The 20,276-nt window shown below is 35.6% G+C and overlaps 1 protein-coding gene across 3 annotated transcripts in view; it reads left to right on the top strand.

The window, feature by feature from the left end:
* Positions 1 to 20,276, top strand: part of RFX7 (regulatory factor X7) — a 152,365-nt gene that overhangs the window by 70,248 nt on the left and 61,841 nt on the right. For all 3 annotated transcript variants that reach the window (XM_068552026.1, XM_068552017.1, XM_068552007.1), the window contains exons 4-5: positions 13,511 to 13,593; positions 14,982 to 15,104. In XM_068552026.1, the coding sequence (XP_068408127.1) occupies positions 13,511 to 13,593; positions 14,982 to 15,104 (206 nt within the window). The remainder of the gene's footprint in view (positions 1 to 13,510; positions 13,594 to 14,981; positions 15,105 to 20,276) is intronic.

Genomic DNA, 20,276 nt, shown 5'->3' with positions numbered 1-20,276 from the left:
AGGCCTGGTCCAGCAACTCAAGCATCTTGGTGCTTATGGCCCTGGAAGGAATCAACCCTTAACCCGAGGAGCTAAACTGGAGACCCACAGACTAGATCCATTCCACAGAGGTGTTTCCTTTGGCCCACGGTAACACTATCTAAATTTCTAATTGGTTGCCATATTTCTAATTTGAAATTTTAAAATTGGGAGAGTTCACAGAAAAAAATCAGGTGTCTGGCCTCTCTGAAAACTTAGGACACTGATGACTTTTTATTTCTACATGATGTGTGTTTTCTTGCATTTTCCTGCCATGCATTTAACTCCTAAACATATATATTTTTCTTACCTGTAGTCTAGTTTAATCATTTGCATTACCTACCTGGCATTTGAGCTTGTGACCTCTGTGTTAGATCCTTTGGGGGCAAGATTTTCCTGAGAGCCATTCATCACAGGATTGGAGGAGCCATAATAGTATGTATGAGGACAGATAATGAGAAGGCAGCCTCCATTTTTGTCTCAGTAATGTGGCCTCTTTACTGTCAGTTCTTGCCCTGCCTGGCCATTACAACAGTCAGTCAGTAGAAAGCAAAAGTAGGGTAGAACAAAGAATAATGGTAAAGCTCTTTGAGAATCTTTCCTATTGGTTAGCCACTGTGTGAAACGTTTTATCTTCATACTTTCCAATGAAACCTTCCCTGACCAGTCTAGTTTAAATTGTACCCACTGCCAATACTTTTTCTTAATAGCATTTATCATTATCATGTAACAGATGTTCTACTTTTAAATTTTATTGTCTGTCTCCCTGGTACTAAAATGTAAGGTCATGCATGTCTAAAGTATAGTTGGCACTCAATACTCAGTGAATGAATGAATGAATATAATCTCATTAATTTTTTAAACTTTTCAAATCTATCCCATAGTTAATGTTTTAACTCAGAAGCCAAATCTTTTAATGTGCCTACTGCTGAAGTGGTTGGATGAGAAGTAAAAGACATGTGAAGCAGGGTGTAGGATATCTGCTTCCTGAGAACCAGACTAATGTTATTAGAGTGGGACTTTCTAAGACAGATGACACACTCCCAGAAATAAATTCGAGTAACTTGCTCAAGGGAGAATTTTTCACAAAAGGCACACCTCCTCTCCTGCTCTCCAGAGATATATGTTATTGAGGGGGCATGTATGAGGTGTATACAATTTGAAAAGACTTCTTTCCTCCCTTTCCTCCTTTATGGAAGAAAGCATGCTTTCTCACCTCAAATCCTTGCTATAATGAATACTAAATGATGACCAAGGTCAATTTCCTGACCCAGTATTGATTGAAACTAAAAATTTTGTTTGGACTATTTAATTAAAATACATCAGACTTGAAAAAGGCTCGTTGTTAGAATAGAAGATAGGGTTTATCATGTGATGTAGCACTGAGGTTACTTTTAGTAAAGACCTAGCTTAGAATCTGACCGTTTCCTTTCAGCCACTTGGTGGAGAGGAAATGAGTACCTTCCAAGAGAGCTACTTTTGTGTAGATTTTACCTGTCCAGGCAGGGGTTGGGGCATGGTGCTTGCTGACAGAGGGGCTAGATTTAAATAGCTGCATTTGCTTTGTTTTTTGAGTTGTCACAAAAAGAAATCATCTGTATAAGGCCATGCCATCCATTCAGAGGAATTCGAACCCTTTATTCTTTTTTATTTAAATCAAGTACATGAGTTATTTTATCCCTCAGTATGGGAGGACAATATAGTTATAATGTTTTTGGTTTTTTGGGTTTTCTCCTGTTAGGAATTCAAGTGGACTAAATTGCCGCTAAGGCCCAAATCATGAGTTCTGGTTACTTTTCTCTTCCATAATTGTAAAGAGTGCCTTTACCATTGTCAGCTAGCTTTCAAATTCATTTTATTGTCACAAAGAGGAATAGGATAGACCAAGATGGCAATCTCTCACCCATTTACCTGAAATAAGTCCAATTTTCATTAGTACCTTTATATTCAAAGAATGACATAATACACTATAATGCGTTTTGATAGAAAACAAATGAATTCTTATAGTATTCTAGTTTTTCTATTTTTGCATTTTAAGTTATTTTCAGACTTACAGAAAAATAAACTAAGGGGGAAAGAAGGAAAGGTTACTAGGAGCAGAGACAGGAATTAAAGAACTAACTTTTCCTCTGTGGCCGACATCTTAGTTGAGGCTGTAGCTTTGTGATCTTGAAGAATCAATTAGAACAAATCCAGTTTTTTGGAAACATAATAGTAGTTGGGCTCCCAGGGACTATCCTTTCTTTCCATGCTATAAAAACAAAAACAAACAAACAAAAAAACTTTAAACACAGTGACTAGAAGGACCTAAACCTTATCCTTCTTGCTAGTGCCCTCAGCCTTATCCCCAACCACTAGTAGAACCCTAGGATCTTTTCAAACAGCATACAGAAACATTGATAATAACCTTTGCCTCACCTAAATGAGCCAGAGAAAGATTACATGATCATTCCGTGATGCTCACTTTTTGTAGCATTTAACTATGGGCAGAAGTATTCTCCCTAGAGATGGCTCTTATTTGAATCCTGTTTCAAAGGGACTCAAATCTATAGGTTTATGTACCCTCTGCCTATTTGAACCCTAGCAATATGCCCTTGTCTCAGCATTTCATTTGGTTTTTAGTCATCTGGGCATTTATGTAGCTGTGGTACTTGGTACCATGTTATTATTTCAGTTTGAGGGATTTAGCTTCCTTTATTGTTAAGCCCTAAAAAAAAAATCAAAGAGTATATTTTAGGGCACATTTATAAAAAATGACCACATGGTTCTCATAGGAAGTTAGGAAACTGAAAATTGCTGAAAATTAAGAATTCTAAGCAAAACGAATTGAAAAATAGAGTCCTTATACCTTGACCTTTTTCTCTATCTTCCTTATTCAATCCTGTGGAAGGACAGCTTTCACAACTGCTGGGGCCTGAGAGAATGTAATATCAGGTATGTTCATTGTTTCCATAAATTTTTTAAAAGGCTATAGAATAAGGTTCTACTTTCCCCCTTCAAGTCCTTCTGTCAGTGATGCTGGTGAAGAAAGAGGCCTTTTAATAACTGTGCTCCAGAATCGGTGTCTCTTTTCGGGGAAGAAATAATTAGAATTTTTTTCACGTTTTGTTTTTTGTTTTGTTTCTGAAGTTTACAAAATTAAAAAACAAATTCAAGTCTGATTATCCTGTCATTGTATATATTTTCCCTCCTTACCTGGTAACTTAACTGAAGAAACTGTCAAACTGGAGAATTTAAGTTTCTGGATTTTAAGCTAACTGTTCTAAATACAAATTTAAATTAAAACTTCTTTTAAAACCTTTTTCTGATACTAGTTGGAAAAGTAAAATTTAAAGAATAATCATGAATGTGATACCCTGGTTGGTCATCTTCCATCAAGACTCTGTCATTGTCAACCTGACTAGTTCCTTGAGAGGTGTTTATACATCTCAACAGGAGAGTTTCTGCTTCTTTTGGAAATAAAGATAATGATCCATCAAGGATTTGCATGAAAGCTCCTCAGTTAAGTCCTTACTTGTTACCATCTTTATAACCATCAACCCTTCCCCAGTTTTGTGACCTTGTAAAAAAAAAACCAAACAAACAAACCTGAATAATACCTGAGAATAAAGTCTCATAACAAGAAACACACCACTGCAAAAAAATTTATTTCAAACAGGGAAAACCTTATTTAGTAATGTTTGCGAAATTGTGGGGTAAACCTGATTCAGGATGTTCCCTAAAAACCGGAGCAGATGTCTCCACTCAGACTACCTTATAACTGTATTCTATGCCAGCAAATAGTGGGAACGTTTTTCCTTACCATCTGCTTGAAGGTTTTTAAGTTCTAGTAATAAGACATTGAAAATTCTACCTGGTTCTCTGCAATTCATCTGGTATGTTTTGACAGTTTGGAGGTGGATGTCCTGAGCAGACAAGCTGAAGCACTAAAAATTAACTCCGTTTTTTGAAATATAGAATATTGTTTCAGGTATTTTTTTTAACAACGGAAAGCAAATGGAAAGTTATACATTTTTTTCCAAGTCCAACCTAGGGAAAGCTTTTATTTCTGACCTATTCTGCTTAGATTGATTCCTTTCTCTCTAGTATCACAGTTATCAGAAATATTTTCTAACTTCAGTTACATCTTGATGGCTCAGGAAGGAATAGTGTCGACATTTTTCTGCACTTACCCTGACGAAAGTCAGTGCTGGTGGAACATTGTCTTCAGTAATTTGTGGTCAAGTCTGATGCTCACATAAAATCTAGGAACCTTGCTCTTGTGGTATACCTCTTAAGTTAGTGGAGGTCACCAGGCAAAATATTTCCTAAATTTCTTAAGATACCTTGCTTTTTCAAATAAAAGATTCTATACTTGTTGGTAGAATTTGAATTATAAACTCTTTTGCCAAAATCTGACTTTAAGCAAGTATATATTTCAAAATAATATTTATGTAATAATAATACCTATTATAGATACCTTTTATAAATTTCTTTTAATCCTCACAAAAATTTTATGGGCATTTTATCACTGTTTTACAGACTTGAAAATTAATGCTCATCTTGCCTAATATCACAGAGCTAATGAGTGGCAAATCTGGAACTCTTCTGATTCTGTATCCTGTACCTTAGCACTATATCCTACTGTTTTAGATAGATTAGATTTGAAAGGTCCACCAATCAAGCTCAAGTAGCAACTGCTTTATTCATCTATAATATATGATATAGGTCCTTTATCCTTATTAGCTATTAATTTATCAATACGAGACTTGCCTATTAACCTCAGATTTCTAAAAGTTCCATCAAAGCTGCTTTACTACTACACTAATCAGTTACTGGGAGATATTCTTATATGAAAAGTCTGTTTCACAAGTTCAAGAAGGATCAGTGAATCATACATTTTGCTATGTGATCCTCTCAAGGATAAGGTGTCAGATTTTTTCTAAGTTAAATTCCAACTCAGTGAAAGTTGTTTTTAAATACTGAAAGTAAAAACGGCATTATTTTTAACCTTTAATAAACAAGAATCCCATAATAGATGTGGCATGAAAATTAGAATTGGTGAATCATTCAATAAATTATACTAGGAAAATTAGCTAACCTTGTGGAAAATTTTTAATTAGGTTTCTACTTCATAAATTATAGAAAAATAAATTTTAGAGGAATTAAGTACAATACCTAAAGACCTAAATGTGAAAAACAAAACTAAAAAGAAAACATGGGATATCTTAATGACATTGGGATAGAGAAGGATTTCAAAATAAGACACAAAAAGCACAGATTATAAATGAAAAGATTGATATATTTGACTGCCTGGAAATTAAAAACTTCTCTGCATCTCAAGACTCCAAAAACAAAATGCAAATACAAGCTACAACTAGAGAAGATATTAGCAACACTTCTAAGCAATAGAAGATTAGTATGTGGACTACATAGTAAATATTCCCATTTTTAAATGTGTAGTTCCTTGAGCAGTGGTTCTTCAGATGTGATCCTCTGACTAGCAGTATCAACATCACTGGGAACTGTTTAGAAATCCGGGTTCTCAAGGTCCCTGCTCCAGACTACTGAGTCAGAAACTGTCATCTTTAACAAGCTCTCCAGGTGATTCTGATGCATGGTAAAATTGGATAGCCATTGAATTAGAGTAAACTCAAATGGTAAATAATATGATAGTTTCATCGTCAATCAGAAAATGTAAAATAAAACAGTGAGATACTTTTTCATACTTATAAGATTAGCTAAAATGGAAATCTTAATTTTTAACAAGGATGTGGAGAAATTGTAGCATTGCTGTTGGAAATATAAATAGGCATAACAGTTTTGGCGAGCAATTTGGGAATACCAACAAAGTTGAAGATGTGCATCTTATATGACCAAGTACTTCTGCTTTTAGGTAGGTTCGTACTATAGAAAAAACTCCCACTCAAGGACACAACAGTCACAAATAAAAATTTTTATTGCAGCACTATTTGAAATAATGAGACTTTATAACAACTCTGTCATAAAGAAATGGATAAACTGGTTTCAGTTCATATAACAAACACTACTGTATAATCTAAAAAGTTGAAAGAATTCTGAAGCAAATATGGCAAAAAGTTAGCATCTTTTAAATATGGATAGTGATACATGTGTACCTACTTTGTATACTTTGGTTGAAATACTTTATCATTTTAAATTTAAAAATTAAATGGGGTATTAAAATATTAAAAGGAGTACCATCTGGCTCTGTCTTACATTTCAGGATTCTGCTTCAAATGGTGATTGAGTTTGGATAAACCAGAATCTTCGATCTAGTTGAGGGGGGAGGCTGTAACTAGATAGCGAAAAACTTTTTTTTAGCAATCAATAAATGCAAATTAATTGAGTATAAATCCCTGAGTAATTGCTGTGGCCCAAAGTAAAGGGACTAACATGCATATTATAGGACCTTGTGTACAAAATCTATTAGAGTTGAATTTTTTAACTAGGTTTTTTGTTTTTTTTTTAAATAAAGTGGGAGAGAGCATGAAGGCTGTATATTCTAAACTGGTACTTCTTAACTTTTTTTTATCCCCTATCTCATTTTGATAAACATAAATATCTTCTATTCTTGGTTGATGTAATTTGAAATTTCAAAATATGTTAAATACTATTCTAAAAATGAGTGAATGAAAGCTTTTGTGATTAGAGAGGAGCCCAGTTCCTCTCTCAACAGTTTTTATCTGCATATCTAAAAGGGATCTTCAGTTCTCTCAGAAGTGCTAGGGGGAAAGGTCTGACTTGCTGTATTAATCAGGATGGGCAAGGCTATGCTGCCGAAACAAAGGAAGCCTGAAATATCAGTGGCCTAACCAGAAGAACTTATTGTCATTCACACTACATGTATAGCACAAATCATTGGAGGGCCCTGTTCCACGTAGTCCCTCAGGAACCCACATTGACAGACATTGCCATGTTGTAGCCTCACCACTGAAACACAGGACTGCCAAGGTGCCACAAAGGGGGAAAAAGGGTATAGAGGTGACACATTGGTTCTTAACTATGTCAGCTGAGAAATGAAATGCGTCACTTGTGCTAAGTTCATGGCCCTAAACTAACTGCAGAGGAGGCTGAGCAATGTAGGTGAGCAGATGGAATATTTGGTGAACTGTCTCTGTTCCTTATTCTCTTCACCACTTTACTTACATCTCACAGAAACAATTAGATAGCTCCATGCTCCTCGTTCCTCCTGTGAATATTCTTGATCAGCCAGAGTTTCAGAGGGGAAGGGCATAGGAGTGGTAGAATTCGAACACAGAACTCCACCTTGATCCTCCAGAAGTAACATGATCTTGTATATTTCGCTTTACACCTTTAATTTTCTCTGGATCACATGATATCAAAGTGAATGTTGAATCTGGTTGTTTGCTATATGCTTTTCTGTCTAGGATGTGAAAGAGCAAAGCACTATCTAGGTCATTTGCAACATTAAGTCTGTAACATTGCTTTGTTTTCATACCCAAAGTTTCTGAAAAACCAGCTACATGAATGTATGCTTATGTAAATGGGATGATTGACACACAAGGTCTGCTTACTTACGTGGAAGTAAACAGGGAGATTTTTACCAAAAGTTCTCCAAATGGGTTTCCTGGAATGTCTTTGACATCTAAGTCAAACTTTAGTTCCAAGATTCCTTGGATATCTTCTTGCAAAGATTGAACTGTGTGAGAGAGAAGTCCCCATAAACTTTTGGGCAAGATTTTCAACTACAGCAGTGGGAAATCATCACCTTAGTTCATTCAACAGACTAGATAATATTTTAGGTACCCCCTAAACTTGAAGACGTTTTCAATAACTTTGCTTTGAGAACTTAACTTCTTCAACTCAAGAAAATGAAGACTTTTAAGACTAATGAGTAGAGATGTTGTTGTTTGTCATTTGAAGTTTCAGGTCAGATATTCAGATATATTTGCCAAATATGCCAAGCGCTATTAAAAATTGTGATTTTTTTGTTGTAAAATACACGTATCATAAAGTTTATCATTAGTGATATTTATTATAGTATATTCACAATGTTATGTAAACACTACCTCTACCCAGTTCTAAAACATGATTTCGTCACCCCAAAAGGAAACACATTAAGCAGTCAGTCCTCTTACTCCCCTCCTCCCAGTCCTTGGCAGCCACTAATCTTTCTCTCTGCATGGATTTGACTGTTCCGGGTATTTCATAAAAGTGAAAGCATTTGATATGTGGCTTTTTGTGCCTGGCTTCTTTCGCTTAGCATAATGTTTTCAAGATTCATCCATGTCGCAGCATGTATCAATACTTCATTTCTTTTTATGGCTGAGTTTTTAAATTATAATTTTTTAAAAATTTATGCAGTTGGTCTTTTTCCTAATACTCTAAAAATAGAGCAGCTTTGTCCTTCATTTCATAAGTGCATCAAACATATTTCTTTTTGACAATCAATGAATCCTCCACTTGGAACAGAAAACTAATTCTTTATTTTTTGGCAGCATTGGGTCTTCGTTGCTGCGCTCGGGCTTTCTGTAGTGGCGAGCGGGGGCTATTCTTCGTTGCGGTGCGCGGGCTTCTCATTGCGGTGACCTCTCTTGTTGCGGAGCACGGGCACGCGGACTCTAGAGCACAGGCTCAGTAGTTGTGGCGCACGGGCTCAGTTGCTCCGCGGCATGTGGGATCTTCCCGGACCAGGAATCGAACCCATGTCCCCTGCATTGGCAGGTGGATTCTTAACCACTGTGCCACCTGGGAAGTCCAAAACTTTTATTCTTGATGTTTAAATATTTACAAAGTATTTACAAAGTCAAATAATCTGAGGTTTAACATACTTGCCAAATGATATTCTTGCCTTGATAATCAAGCAAGGTTAAGGTCTTCTACACCACTGATCATTGTTTTGGAAGCCAGTGATTAGCCGTAAATGACAAGTGTATCCAAAACCAAAAATCCTCGTGGTGAACTCAGCTTTGCTGGACTGGAATGCCATCACTATACTCTTGAGTCATTTTGTTCTCATTTGCTTCGTAGAATTTTGATAATCAGTTTTAGTAAACTCTCCAAATTTTTTCTTCTGTGTGTTGAGTCCTACATAACAAATAAAAGAGTAAATGACAGTAGTAACTTTTCATTGTTTGAAAGGCAAAAAAAAGGGGGGCAGCAGTGAGTTTAATCTTTTTCAAAACTATTCCGTCTTTAAATTAAATCTCTTTGGCACTTTATCCTAATTTGGATTATCTTCTGAATTCCTTCTGGAATTTCTTCTCTGTTCTTTTCTCTAGTATATATAAAAATTGAAAACTGTAGCATCCAAGGTTTCTCCAACAGTATGAAGTTTTTTTATTCTTAGTCATCAAAAATGATGTGTTTTTCGTTTGATGTTTTTTAAGTGAGGTGTAACTGACATAACATTATATTAGTTTCAGGTGTACAACATAATGATTTGATACTTGTATATACAGGCACACCTCATTTTATTACGCTTTATTACACTTTACAGATACTGCATTTTTTATAAATTGAAGGTTTGTGGTAAGCCTGCCTGCATTGTCAGATGATGGTTAGCATTTTTTTAGCAATAAAGTATTTTTAATTAAGGTATGTACCTTGTTTTATTAAACGTAATGCTATTGCTTACTTGATAGACTATAGTATAGGGTAAAGATAACTTTCATATGCACTAAGAAACCAAAAAATTTGTGTGTCTCGCTTTATTGCGGTATTTGTTTTATTGCGGTGGTCTGAAACTGAACCTGTAGTACCTCCGAGGTATGCTTGTATTGCAAAATGATCACCCCAGTAAATCTAGTTAACATCCGTCACCATACATAAGTTTTCTTATGACAGGAACTTTCAAGATCTACCATTCTAGCTACTTTCAAATATGCAATACAGTATTATTAATTGTAATCACCGTGCTATACATTATATCCCTATGACATTCATTTTATAACTGGAAATTTTTACCTTTTTGACCTCCTTTACCCATTTTCCCCACCCCCACTCCCACCCCCCCACCTCAGGCCACCACCAGTCGTCACTGTATCCATGGGCTCAGGGTTTTTTTGTCTGTTTTGGTGTTGTTTTTAGATTCCACATATAAGGGAGATCATACGGTGTTTATCCTTTTTTGTCTCACTTATTTCACTTAGCATAGTGCCCTCCAGGTCCATCCATGTTGCCACAAATGGCAAGATTTCACTCATTTTTATGGCTGAATAATATTCCATTAAGAGAGAGAGTTTCTTTATCCAAAAAAATTATGTTTTGTGTTGTGTTTTCTCAGACTTTGCCCATAATAATACCCATGGTTTTTTTGGTAACATAATCTATTTTCGATTTAATATGATAGGCACTGTTGGGATTAAGTGGGTGATGTTAATAATATTGAACAAGAGGTATTTTAGGGATGATATTTATTTATTTATTTATTTTATTACTTATCTCCATTACATCATTTTATTTTTTTTAACATCTTTATTGGAGCATAATTGCTTTACAATGGTGTGTTAGTTTCTGCTTTATAACAAAGTGAATCAGTTATACATATACATATGTCCCCATATCTCTTCCCTCTTGAGTTTCCCTCCCTATCCCGCCCCTCTAGGTGGTCACAAAGCACTGAGCTGATCTCCCTGTGCTATGCGGCTGCTTCCCACTAGCTATCTATTTTACGTTTGGTAGTGTATATATGTCCATGCCACTCTCTCACTTCGTCCCAGCTTACCCTTCCCCCTCCCCATGTCCTCAAGTCCATTCTCTAGTAGGTCTGTGTCTTTATTCCTGTCTTGCCCCTAGGTTTTTCATGACCATTTTTTTTTACATTCCATATATATGTGTTAGCATACGGTATTTGTTTTTCTCTTTCTGACTTACTTCACTCTGTAAGACAGACTCTAGGTCCATCCACCTCACTACAAATAACTCAATTTCGTTTCTTTTTATGGCTGAGTAACATTCCATTGTATATATGTACCACATCTTCTTTATCCATTCATCTGTCAATGGACACTTAGGTTGTTTCCATGTCATGGCTATTGTAAATAGTGCTGCAGTGAACATTGGGGTACATGACTCTTTTTGAATTATGGTTTTCTCAGGGTATATGCCCAGTAGTGGGATTGCTGGGTCATATGGTAGTTCTATTTTTAGTTTTTTAAGGAACCTCCATACTGTTCTCCATAGTGGCTGTATCAATTTACATTCCCACCAACAGTGCAAGAGGGTTCCCTTTTCTCCACACCCTCTCCAGCATTTATTGTTTGTAGATTTTTTGATGATGACCATTCTGATGGGTGTGAGATGATATCTCATTGTAGTTTTGATTTGCATTTCTCTAATGATTAATGATGTTGAGCATTCTTTCATGTGTTTGTTGGCAATCTGTATAGCTTCTTCGGAGAAATGTCTATTTAGGTCTTCTGCCCATTTTTGGATTGGGTTGTTTCTTTTTTTGATATTGAGCTGCATGAGCTGCTTGTAAACTTTGGAGATTAATCCTTTGTCAGTTGCTTCACTTGCAAATATTTTCTCCCATTCTGAGGGTTGTCTTTTCGTCTTGTTTATGGTTTCCTTTGCTGTGTAAAAGCTTTTAAGTTTCATTAGGTCCCGTTTGTTTATTTTTGTTTTTATTTCCATTTCGACAGATTAAAGTGGGGAAAGGCTGGAGGCAGGGAAAGCAGGTAGTTAGACTTTTTTAGTAATTCAAGAATCATTGTAAGTTCCTTAAGGGCAGGGGCTATTGTTGTGTTGTTCATCTGTCTATTTCCAGTCTTTGTATAGGTTGTGATACACAGTATAAGTTCATAGTTATAAATCATTTGTGGAACATTGCAGAAAGTAAACTTAGTGAATAAATAAATGAGTAAGTGAATTCTCCTTTATTGTTTAAAGAAAGACAGCTAAAGACCTAAACTAATGTGGTGTCTGGGAAAATAAAAGAGACTAGAAGAACATGGTGGAAAGAGTTAAGAAGGCTAAATGAAGGATTAGAGTGTAATACACCAAGAGGAACAAAACTAGGCAGACTCCAAAACTGAACACTGGGAAACTAGAGAAAAGAAGGTGTTAAGTAACAACTGAGAAAGAAAATGTCTGTGTATGTGTAGGGGTTTTTTGTTGTTGTCAAGGGAAGAGTTATGTAGGATATTGCTGATCAGTCTATCAGATATTAAAGCAAGAGCTAATTGGAAAATACCCCATAGACAGTGGAATGAAAAAAATGTGGATTTGAGAGTTAATTGCATGTAATTGATAGATTAAGTCATTCTATGGATAAGTTCTAAGATTAAACTGTTTCGTGAATGAATTCTGGTGAGAATAAGAATAGGCTAAATTATATCATTGTAAGCTTTTTTTAAAAATTGGATCTGTGTTTGAGCTATGCTTTATTGTGTCAGAATAAATTCTGCCACCAAGAATGCCAGTAATCTGTCCATATTTTCCATTGCAATGCAGTTCAATTCTAATGAATTAGGCTACCAGAATTTTATTATGATATTTTTATTGCAGTAGGATTTGTGGCACATTTAAAGCTATCCTGTGGCAAACTCAGCTGGGAAAGAAAACTATACAGTCCTCTGCATAGCAGAAATTTTCTTAAAGGGTACATATATAGACAAAATGACAAAGTTGCACAACAGTAGTGATAGACAGACAATCTTACAAGTAGGTTCTCCAGATAGCATCCACTGTTGCAAATCAGAGAACAATTACATCTGCATAGCATGGAACAGATTGTTGGTTGTACTTTGGAACAGTTGGCCCTCCGTATCCACAGGTTCTGCATTCGCGGATTAGACCAACCCTGGATCAGATTTGATTCCTCCGTTATGGAGGAACTGTGCATAAGGAGGACTGACTGTATAACACCATTTTATATAAAGAACTTGTGCATCTGTGGATTTTGGTATCCGTGGAGGGGAGAAGGGGGTTCCTGGAACCAATTATCCACGGATATTGAGGGATAACTATATTTTTTAACCTCAATTCCACCCCCAGTGACAGTAGCATCATCAGTCACATGTTCTAGATTTTTGAGAAATAGAAAAGAAGCCTAGAAATCATCTCATTCATTTTACATTTCTAAGGAAAATCCTCCAGAGCATGGAAGCCTCATAGCCAGTTAAATAGTTAGGCTAAGACCAACTAATAAATAGTCTCTTGACTCCCAATCTAGTACTTTTCCTGTAATATTGCACAACCCTCCTTCTTTAAATGTGATTTAAAATGAGAAGTTTTCGTCTAAGCATTGATTTATGATTTTATTTATACCTAGAATGTAAGAATTAATAGGAAAGTACCATTTTCTCTTACTAATCAACTTTTTATATGCAATAAATTTATCACACAACTTGACTGTATTATTTTACTGATAAGAAAAAAGCCTAGATTCTGTTTTCTTTGGCAGGTGATTCATTCCACCTGGTTTAAATTTAGATAGTCAGTATTTTTAGGGAGGTGTTAGTAAATTTTGTTGAGGGAGAAACAAGAATATTTTAAATGATCTTTCTTTTTAATCCTTTTTAACCAGCAAGAAGTTGAGAAGTTTACAGACCTAGAGAAACTCTACCTCTACCTTCAGCTGCCTTCTGGTCTCAGCAATGGAGAGAAAAGGTAATATCACTTCTTGTCTTTGCCTCAATTACAGTGTTTATGTGTGTGTTGTGGTTGTTATTGTTTTGCACTATTCCTAAAATCATCAGGAAACAGACTGTCAAAACAGTAGATCTTTTTAGTCTTTGATCATATTTGGTTAAGTGTTTACCCATAGTTTTTGCTAATTCATTTGTGTACCTGGGTGAAGGCTGTGAAATGCAATTGGGTTATGTTTTATAAACAGATTAGTGTATTTATACAGTGTGCCAGATTTTGAAAATTGAACAGAAAACCAAAGAATAAACAGGTAAGTATTGTGAGCAATAAAGTGCAAGAGTTTTTTTAGGTACTGTCAGGTAAGCAGATCACAGAGCATAAAAAAGAAAAAAAATGAATTGCCTGTATGGCACATGAATTTATGATAAATGTGTGACGTTTTAAGTGCTTGCGGGGTATTACTCTATTTTCATTAGTACAAATATTTAATAGCCTCATTTAGAAAATATAGAGAAAAGTTGTTGGTTCATGCATTCTGTTCTTAAAGGAGTTTCTCTACCCTTTTAAGTATTTCTCAGTTCATTTCATTCATATAAGTTATGCTTAACATTACTTTAAAAGTATATGTATGAAAAGAAATGGAATGAAAAATCTGTTGCTTTTACTTTTTTCCCCTTGGACCACATTTTGTAACTATTTTAATAATTTTCTGTCCTAGAAATTGCTCAGTAATTTCTTTGAAAATACATAAATTATTGTTTTCGTAGCTGAGATGAATGTGAGTCAAGTGAGGAGCTTCCCTCATGTTATAAGAGACACTGCCAGATAATAAAAATTTATGATGTTTAGTGGAGGTGTTGTCCTGGAGAGGAGGACTGGTTACAGAAAGGGCCATAGAGGGAGACTTGTCCTTTCAGGATCTCTCCAGTGTGAATTCCATTCTGGAGCATAGAGGCTTTAGTAAGATTCAGGGTAGTTACTTGAGATCGCTAAGCAAATAGAAAATAAACAATTTTTTCCATAACTTTCACTTTATAGTTTGATGATTTGGTAAGTTTAGGCAAATGAACAGGCAAGTAAGTAAACAAATATCCCCTTAGAGGTAATTTTGGCCAAAACAAATACCTTATGTTTTCAATGCTCCATCATCTCTGCCAGTTTAGAGACCGTGGCGGGGATGGAACAGGGCAATAACTTCAGTCAGACACTAGCTATAGAAAATGGCTCACAACCACAGGTGGACAATTTGTATTTGGATAACTGGGCATATACTTTATGTCCTGAGTTTGGTTTGGTCATTTATAGTGAGTTTACACACAGTCCTTTAGTGGAACATTTAGGCCTGGTTCAAAAATTATCAATGAATTCCTGTCTAGTTCAGCTAAAACATGTTTTTGTTTTATGATTAGTGATCAGAATGCCATGTCATCTAGTCGGGCACAGCAAATGCATGCCTTTTCCTGGATTCGGAATACCCTAGAGGAGCATCCTGAGACTTCACTGCCCAAACAGGAAGTCTATGATGAGTACAAGTAAGTATTATGTGTATATGTCAGGCATGCAGTGTATTAAAGAGATTTAAGTACTATACTTGGCTACAATGATTTGTTTTATCATTGGCGAATATCATACTGGTATATGAGAGTTTAACTTAGAAATCTCTAAGATTCCATCCATCTCTAAGCTCCTCTGGTAGCATGTGTAATAAAGAACAGGATTACTGAATAAAAGGATTTCTTTAGAGTTCTTCTGGATCACAGGAGGGATGTCTGAGGGCAGAGGGACAATGGAGTAGGGTTGGTGAATAAAAGGATTCCGGTAAAGTTCTTAAGGATGACAAGAAGGGTGTGTCTGGGGTTCGTAGAGGGACAGTGGATGGCAATAAATAAATCAATGCATATGGAAAAACTAAAACATGTTTTTTATTTAGATTTCTTAAAAGTCTTTTTCATGAGTCCAAAACTTTTCTAATCATTTTCTGTGCCAACCAGAGAAAAAGCTAAGTATCTGGAATGTTGTGAATTACTTACTCAGACGAAGGAGTTCAGTAGCTTGCAAATAGAAGACACTCAAACAGTTTTGATTGTACAGATAACTTATTTAAACACAGAAAACACAAGTATAGAGGCTAATGGGCCTTTCTGTATAAATGTCATAGATGCTAAATCTAGTCTTGTTTAACGTTTTATAATTGATTTCGAAGCGGGAATTTGTTCTAGCAGAGTAAGTGAAACCAAAATTTTCTGGGTATTGAAATATCAAAGCAGGGAGCACGTATGTGTTGTACTTACACAATGTGGAAGAAAAGTGTCAAGTAAGTGCTGCTGTTAGCCAGTGTAAGATGATGCAAAAGAACTACACTTACTGAGAAGATTATTGGTATCTAGAAAGGAAACTTTCTATGCTCATTCAAAATTCTGATTCCCTCACCTTAAGAAATGCAATAGAGCTGGAGAAAGTCTAGAGAAAAATGTCTGAAATAATCAAGGGAACAAGGTTAAACTGAACAGCTTTAGATTTTTCCTCTTTAGAAAAATTGAAGCTAAGAGTACATGTGATCCAAGTCTATAAAGTTCATTTTCTCAGTCTACAACAGTCTATTGAATACCTGCTATGTGCCGTGTCAAACCCTGTAAGAAGTTCTGAGGATACAACAAATAAAACACAGCTTCTGCCCTCATCAAGAATATGAAAAAACAAAAAACAAACAAAAAAAAATATATATATATAAAAAATATATATAGTGAGCATGAATTCTTAACTAAATTCAAGTTAATTCTAATTAAGATAGAGATAACCTTGTGAAACTACAAAGAAGTAAATTTAAATTCATTAAAAGTTTATTAATATCAAACAAATGTGATATGTTTAAGAAACCCTGTATCGAGTATCAAGAGAAAGGGTTCTGTCATTAAACTTGTGTGACCTGGACAGGTGTTTTAACCACTCTTTTTTCAGTTGCATCATCTATAAAATGAGGTGATTGAAGAGGTATGAGGTTTCTTTTAGCTCTAAAATTCTAAAAGTTGTCTGAGGTAGGAAATGAGGAAAACAAATTATCCAAAATGTCTCATGTTTCCCAAAAGGCAAATCGGACAAATTAATGCATGACATTTCCATAATGAATTAATAAGGAAACCGAGGATATTTATATATTTTTGAAGTGATATCCTTCCCCTGCACAGCCCTTTGCATCACCATTAGAGACAGCACCCTACACTTGTGGAAGTATGACTCTGAACCATTAAAGCAGTCCTTACGTTCCTAAAAGTTTCCTGCCTTGGGCAAAGCACAGTTATATTTTTCTATAATATTTTTCTGTGAAATCTTTTTCTAAGGTTCTCATAAATTCTTACAATTTTTTTCACTAAGAAAAGTTAAAGGTTTTTCCTAAACAAAAGAGAACCAAAACATAACATTGTTTTGGGACAAGGAATGGTAGCTCCCATTTTGAGCAGTTTATTCGCAATTCAGTAGAGAGCAACTGAGATAAAAGGAAGTAACTTAGACTAGAGTTTTAAAAGGAAGTAGTAGGTAAGGGAAATTCTTTATAATGATGTAAATAGGAAAGAAATACCAGTTCTGTTCATGGAATTTGAAAGTATTATGCTAATGATTGTCTCTTTATAAAAATCAGTATATTACTATACAATAGTACTGTAACTGGGTCTGAGTATTTTAGTTAAAAACACATTTCACTAAGAATATACGTTATGCACTGTTGTATTCTACACAGTGTTTCCACATAGTAGGCACTAATTTAATATTAAGAGTGACTAGAGACCAGTCTCTCCCATCAGGAAACTTGCACAAGCCTCTTAGATAGCCTCATCCACCAGAGGGCAGACAGCAGAAGCAAGAAGAACTGCAATCCTGCAGCCTGTGGAACAAAAACCACATTAACAGAAAGACAGACAAGATGAAAAAGCAGAGGGCTATGTAGCAGATAGAGGAACAAGATGAAACCCCAGAAAAACAACTAAATGAAGTGGAGATAGGAAAACTTCCAGAAAAAGAATTCAGAATAATGATAGTGAAGATGATCCAGGACCTCGGAAAAAGAATGGAGGCAAAACAAAGATTGAGAAGATGCAAGAAATGTTTTAACAAAGACCTAGAAGAATTAAAGAACAAACACCTAGAAGAATTAAAGAACACAAAAGCAGAGATGAACAATACAATAACTGAAATGAAAACTACACTAGAAGGAATCAATAGCAGAATAACTGAGGCAGAAGAACGGATAAGTGACCTGGAAGACACACTGGTGTCTTTATTCTGTTCACTACTGTGGAACAGAATAAAGAAAAAAGAATGAAAAGAAATGAAGACAGCCTAAGAGACCTCTCGGACAACATTAAACGCAACAACATTCGCATTATAGGGGTCCCAGAAGGAGAGGAGAGAGAGAAGGGACCCGAGAAAATATTTGAAGAGATTATAGTCGAAAACTTCCCTAACATGGGAAAGGAAATAGCCACCCAAGTCCAGGAAGCGCAGAGAGTCCCATACAGGATAAACCCAAGGAGAAACACGCCGAGGCACATAGTAATCAAAATGGCAAAAATTAAAGACAAAGAAAAATTATTGAAAGCAGCAAGGGAAAAACGACAAATAACCTACAAGGGAACTCCCATAAGGTTAACAGCTGATTTCTCAGCAGAAACTCTGCAAGCCAGAAGGGAGTGGCATGACATATTTAAAGTGATGAAAGGGAAGAACCTACAACCAAGATTACCCGGCAAGGATCTCATTCAGATTCGATGGAGAAATCAAAAGCTTTACAGACAAACTAAAGCTAAGAGAATTCAGCACCACCAAACCAGCTCTGCAACAAATGCTAAAGGAACTTCTCTAAGTGGGAAACACAAGAGAAGAAAAGGACCTACAAAAACAAACCCAGAACAATTAAGAAAATGGTCATAGGAACATGCATATTGATAATTACCTTAAATGTGAATGGATTACATGCTCCAACCAAAAGACACAGGCTCGCTGAATGTATATAAAAACAAGACCCATCTATATGCTGTCTACAAGAGACGCACTTCAGACCTAGGGACACATACAGACTGAAAGTGAGGGGATGGAAAAAGATAATCCATGCAAATGGAAATCAAAAGAAAGCTGGAGTAGCAATACTCATATCAGACAAAATAGACTTTAAAACAAAGAATGTTACAAGAGACAAGGAAGGACACTACATAATGATCAAGGGATCAATCCAAGAAGAAGATATAACAATTATAAATATATATGCACCCAACATAGGAGCACCTCAATACATAAGGCAACTGCTAACAGCTATAAAAGAGGAAATCGACAGTAACACAATAGTCGTGGGGGACTTTAACACCTCACTTGCACCAATGGACAGACCGTCCAAACAGAAAATTAATAAGGAAACACAAGCTTTAAATGACACAATAGACCAGATAGATTTAATTCATATTTATAGGACATTCCATCCAAAAACAGCAGATTACACTTTCTTCTGAAGTGCACATGGAACATTCTCCAGGATAGATTGCATCTTGGGTCACAAATCAAGCCTCAGTAAATTTAAGAAAATTGAAATCATATCAAGCATCTTTTCTGACCACAACACTATGAGATTAGAAATCAGTTACAGGGAAAAAAACATAAAAAACACAAACACATGGAGGCTAAACAGTACGTTACTAAATAACCAAAATATCAGTGAAGAAATCAAAGAGGAAATCAAAAAATACCTGGAGACAAATGACAACGAAAACATGACGATCCAAAACTTATGCAATGCAGCAAAAGCAGTTCTAAGAGGGAAGTTTATAGCAAAACAAGCCTACCTCAAGAAACAAGAAAAACCTCAAACAATCTAACCTTGCACCTAAAGGAACTAGAGGAAGAAGAACAAACAAAACCCAAACTTAGTAGAAGGGAAAGAAATCATAAAGATCAGAGCAGAAATAAATGAAATAGAAACAAAGAAAACAATAGCAAAGATCAATAAAACTAAAAGCTGGTTCTTTGAGGAGATAAACAAAATTGGTAAACCATTAGCCAGACTCATAAAGAATAAGAGGGAGAGGACTCAAATCAATAAAATTAGAAATGAAAAAGGAGAAGTTAACAACACACACCGCACTAATACAAAGCATCCTAAAAGACTACTACAAGTAACTCTATGCCAATAAAATAGACAACCTGGAAGAAATGGACAAATTCTTAGGAAGATATAACCTTCCAAGACTGAACTAGGAATAAATAGACAATATGAAGAGACCAATCAGAAGTAATGAAATTGAAACTGTGGTTAAACATCTTCCAACAAACACAAAAGTCCAGGACAAGATGGCTTCACAGGTGAATTCTGTCAAACATTTAGAGAAGAGCTAACACCCATCCTTCTCAAACTCTTCCAAAAAATTGCAGAGGAAGGAACACTCCCAAACTCATTCTATAGGCCACCATCACCGTGATACCAATACCAGACAAAGATACTACAAAAAAAGAAAATTACAGACCAGTATCACTGACTGATGAATATAGATGCAAAAATCCTCAACAAAATGCTAGCAAACAGAATCCAACAACACATTAAAAGGATCATACACTATGATCAAGTGGGATTTTTCCCAGGGATGCAAGGATTCTTCAATATACGCAAATCAATCAATGTGTGATACACCATATTAACAAACAGAGTAAAAACCGTATGATCA

The sequence above is a fragment of the Eschrichtius robustus genome, chromosome 1, assembly GCF_028021215.1.
Source record: "Eschrichtius robustus isolate mEscRob2 chromosome 1, mEscRob2.pri, whole genome shotgun sequence".
Taxonomy (NCBI): domain Eukaryota; kingdom Metazoa; phylum Chordata; class Mammalia; order Artiodactyla; family Eschrichtiidae; genus Eschrichtius; species Eschrichtius robustus.
The sequence above is the reverse complement of the archived record's forward strand: the minus strand, read 5'-3'. Positions and strand labels throughout refer to the sequence as shown.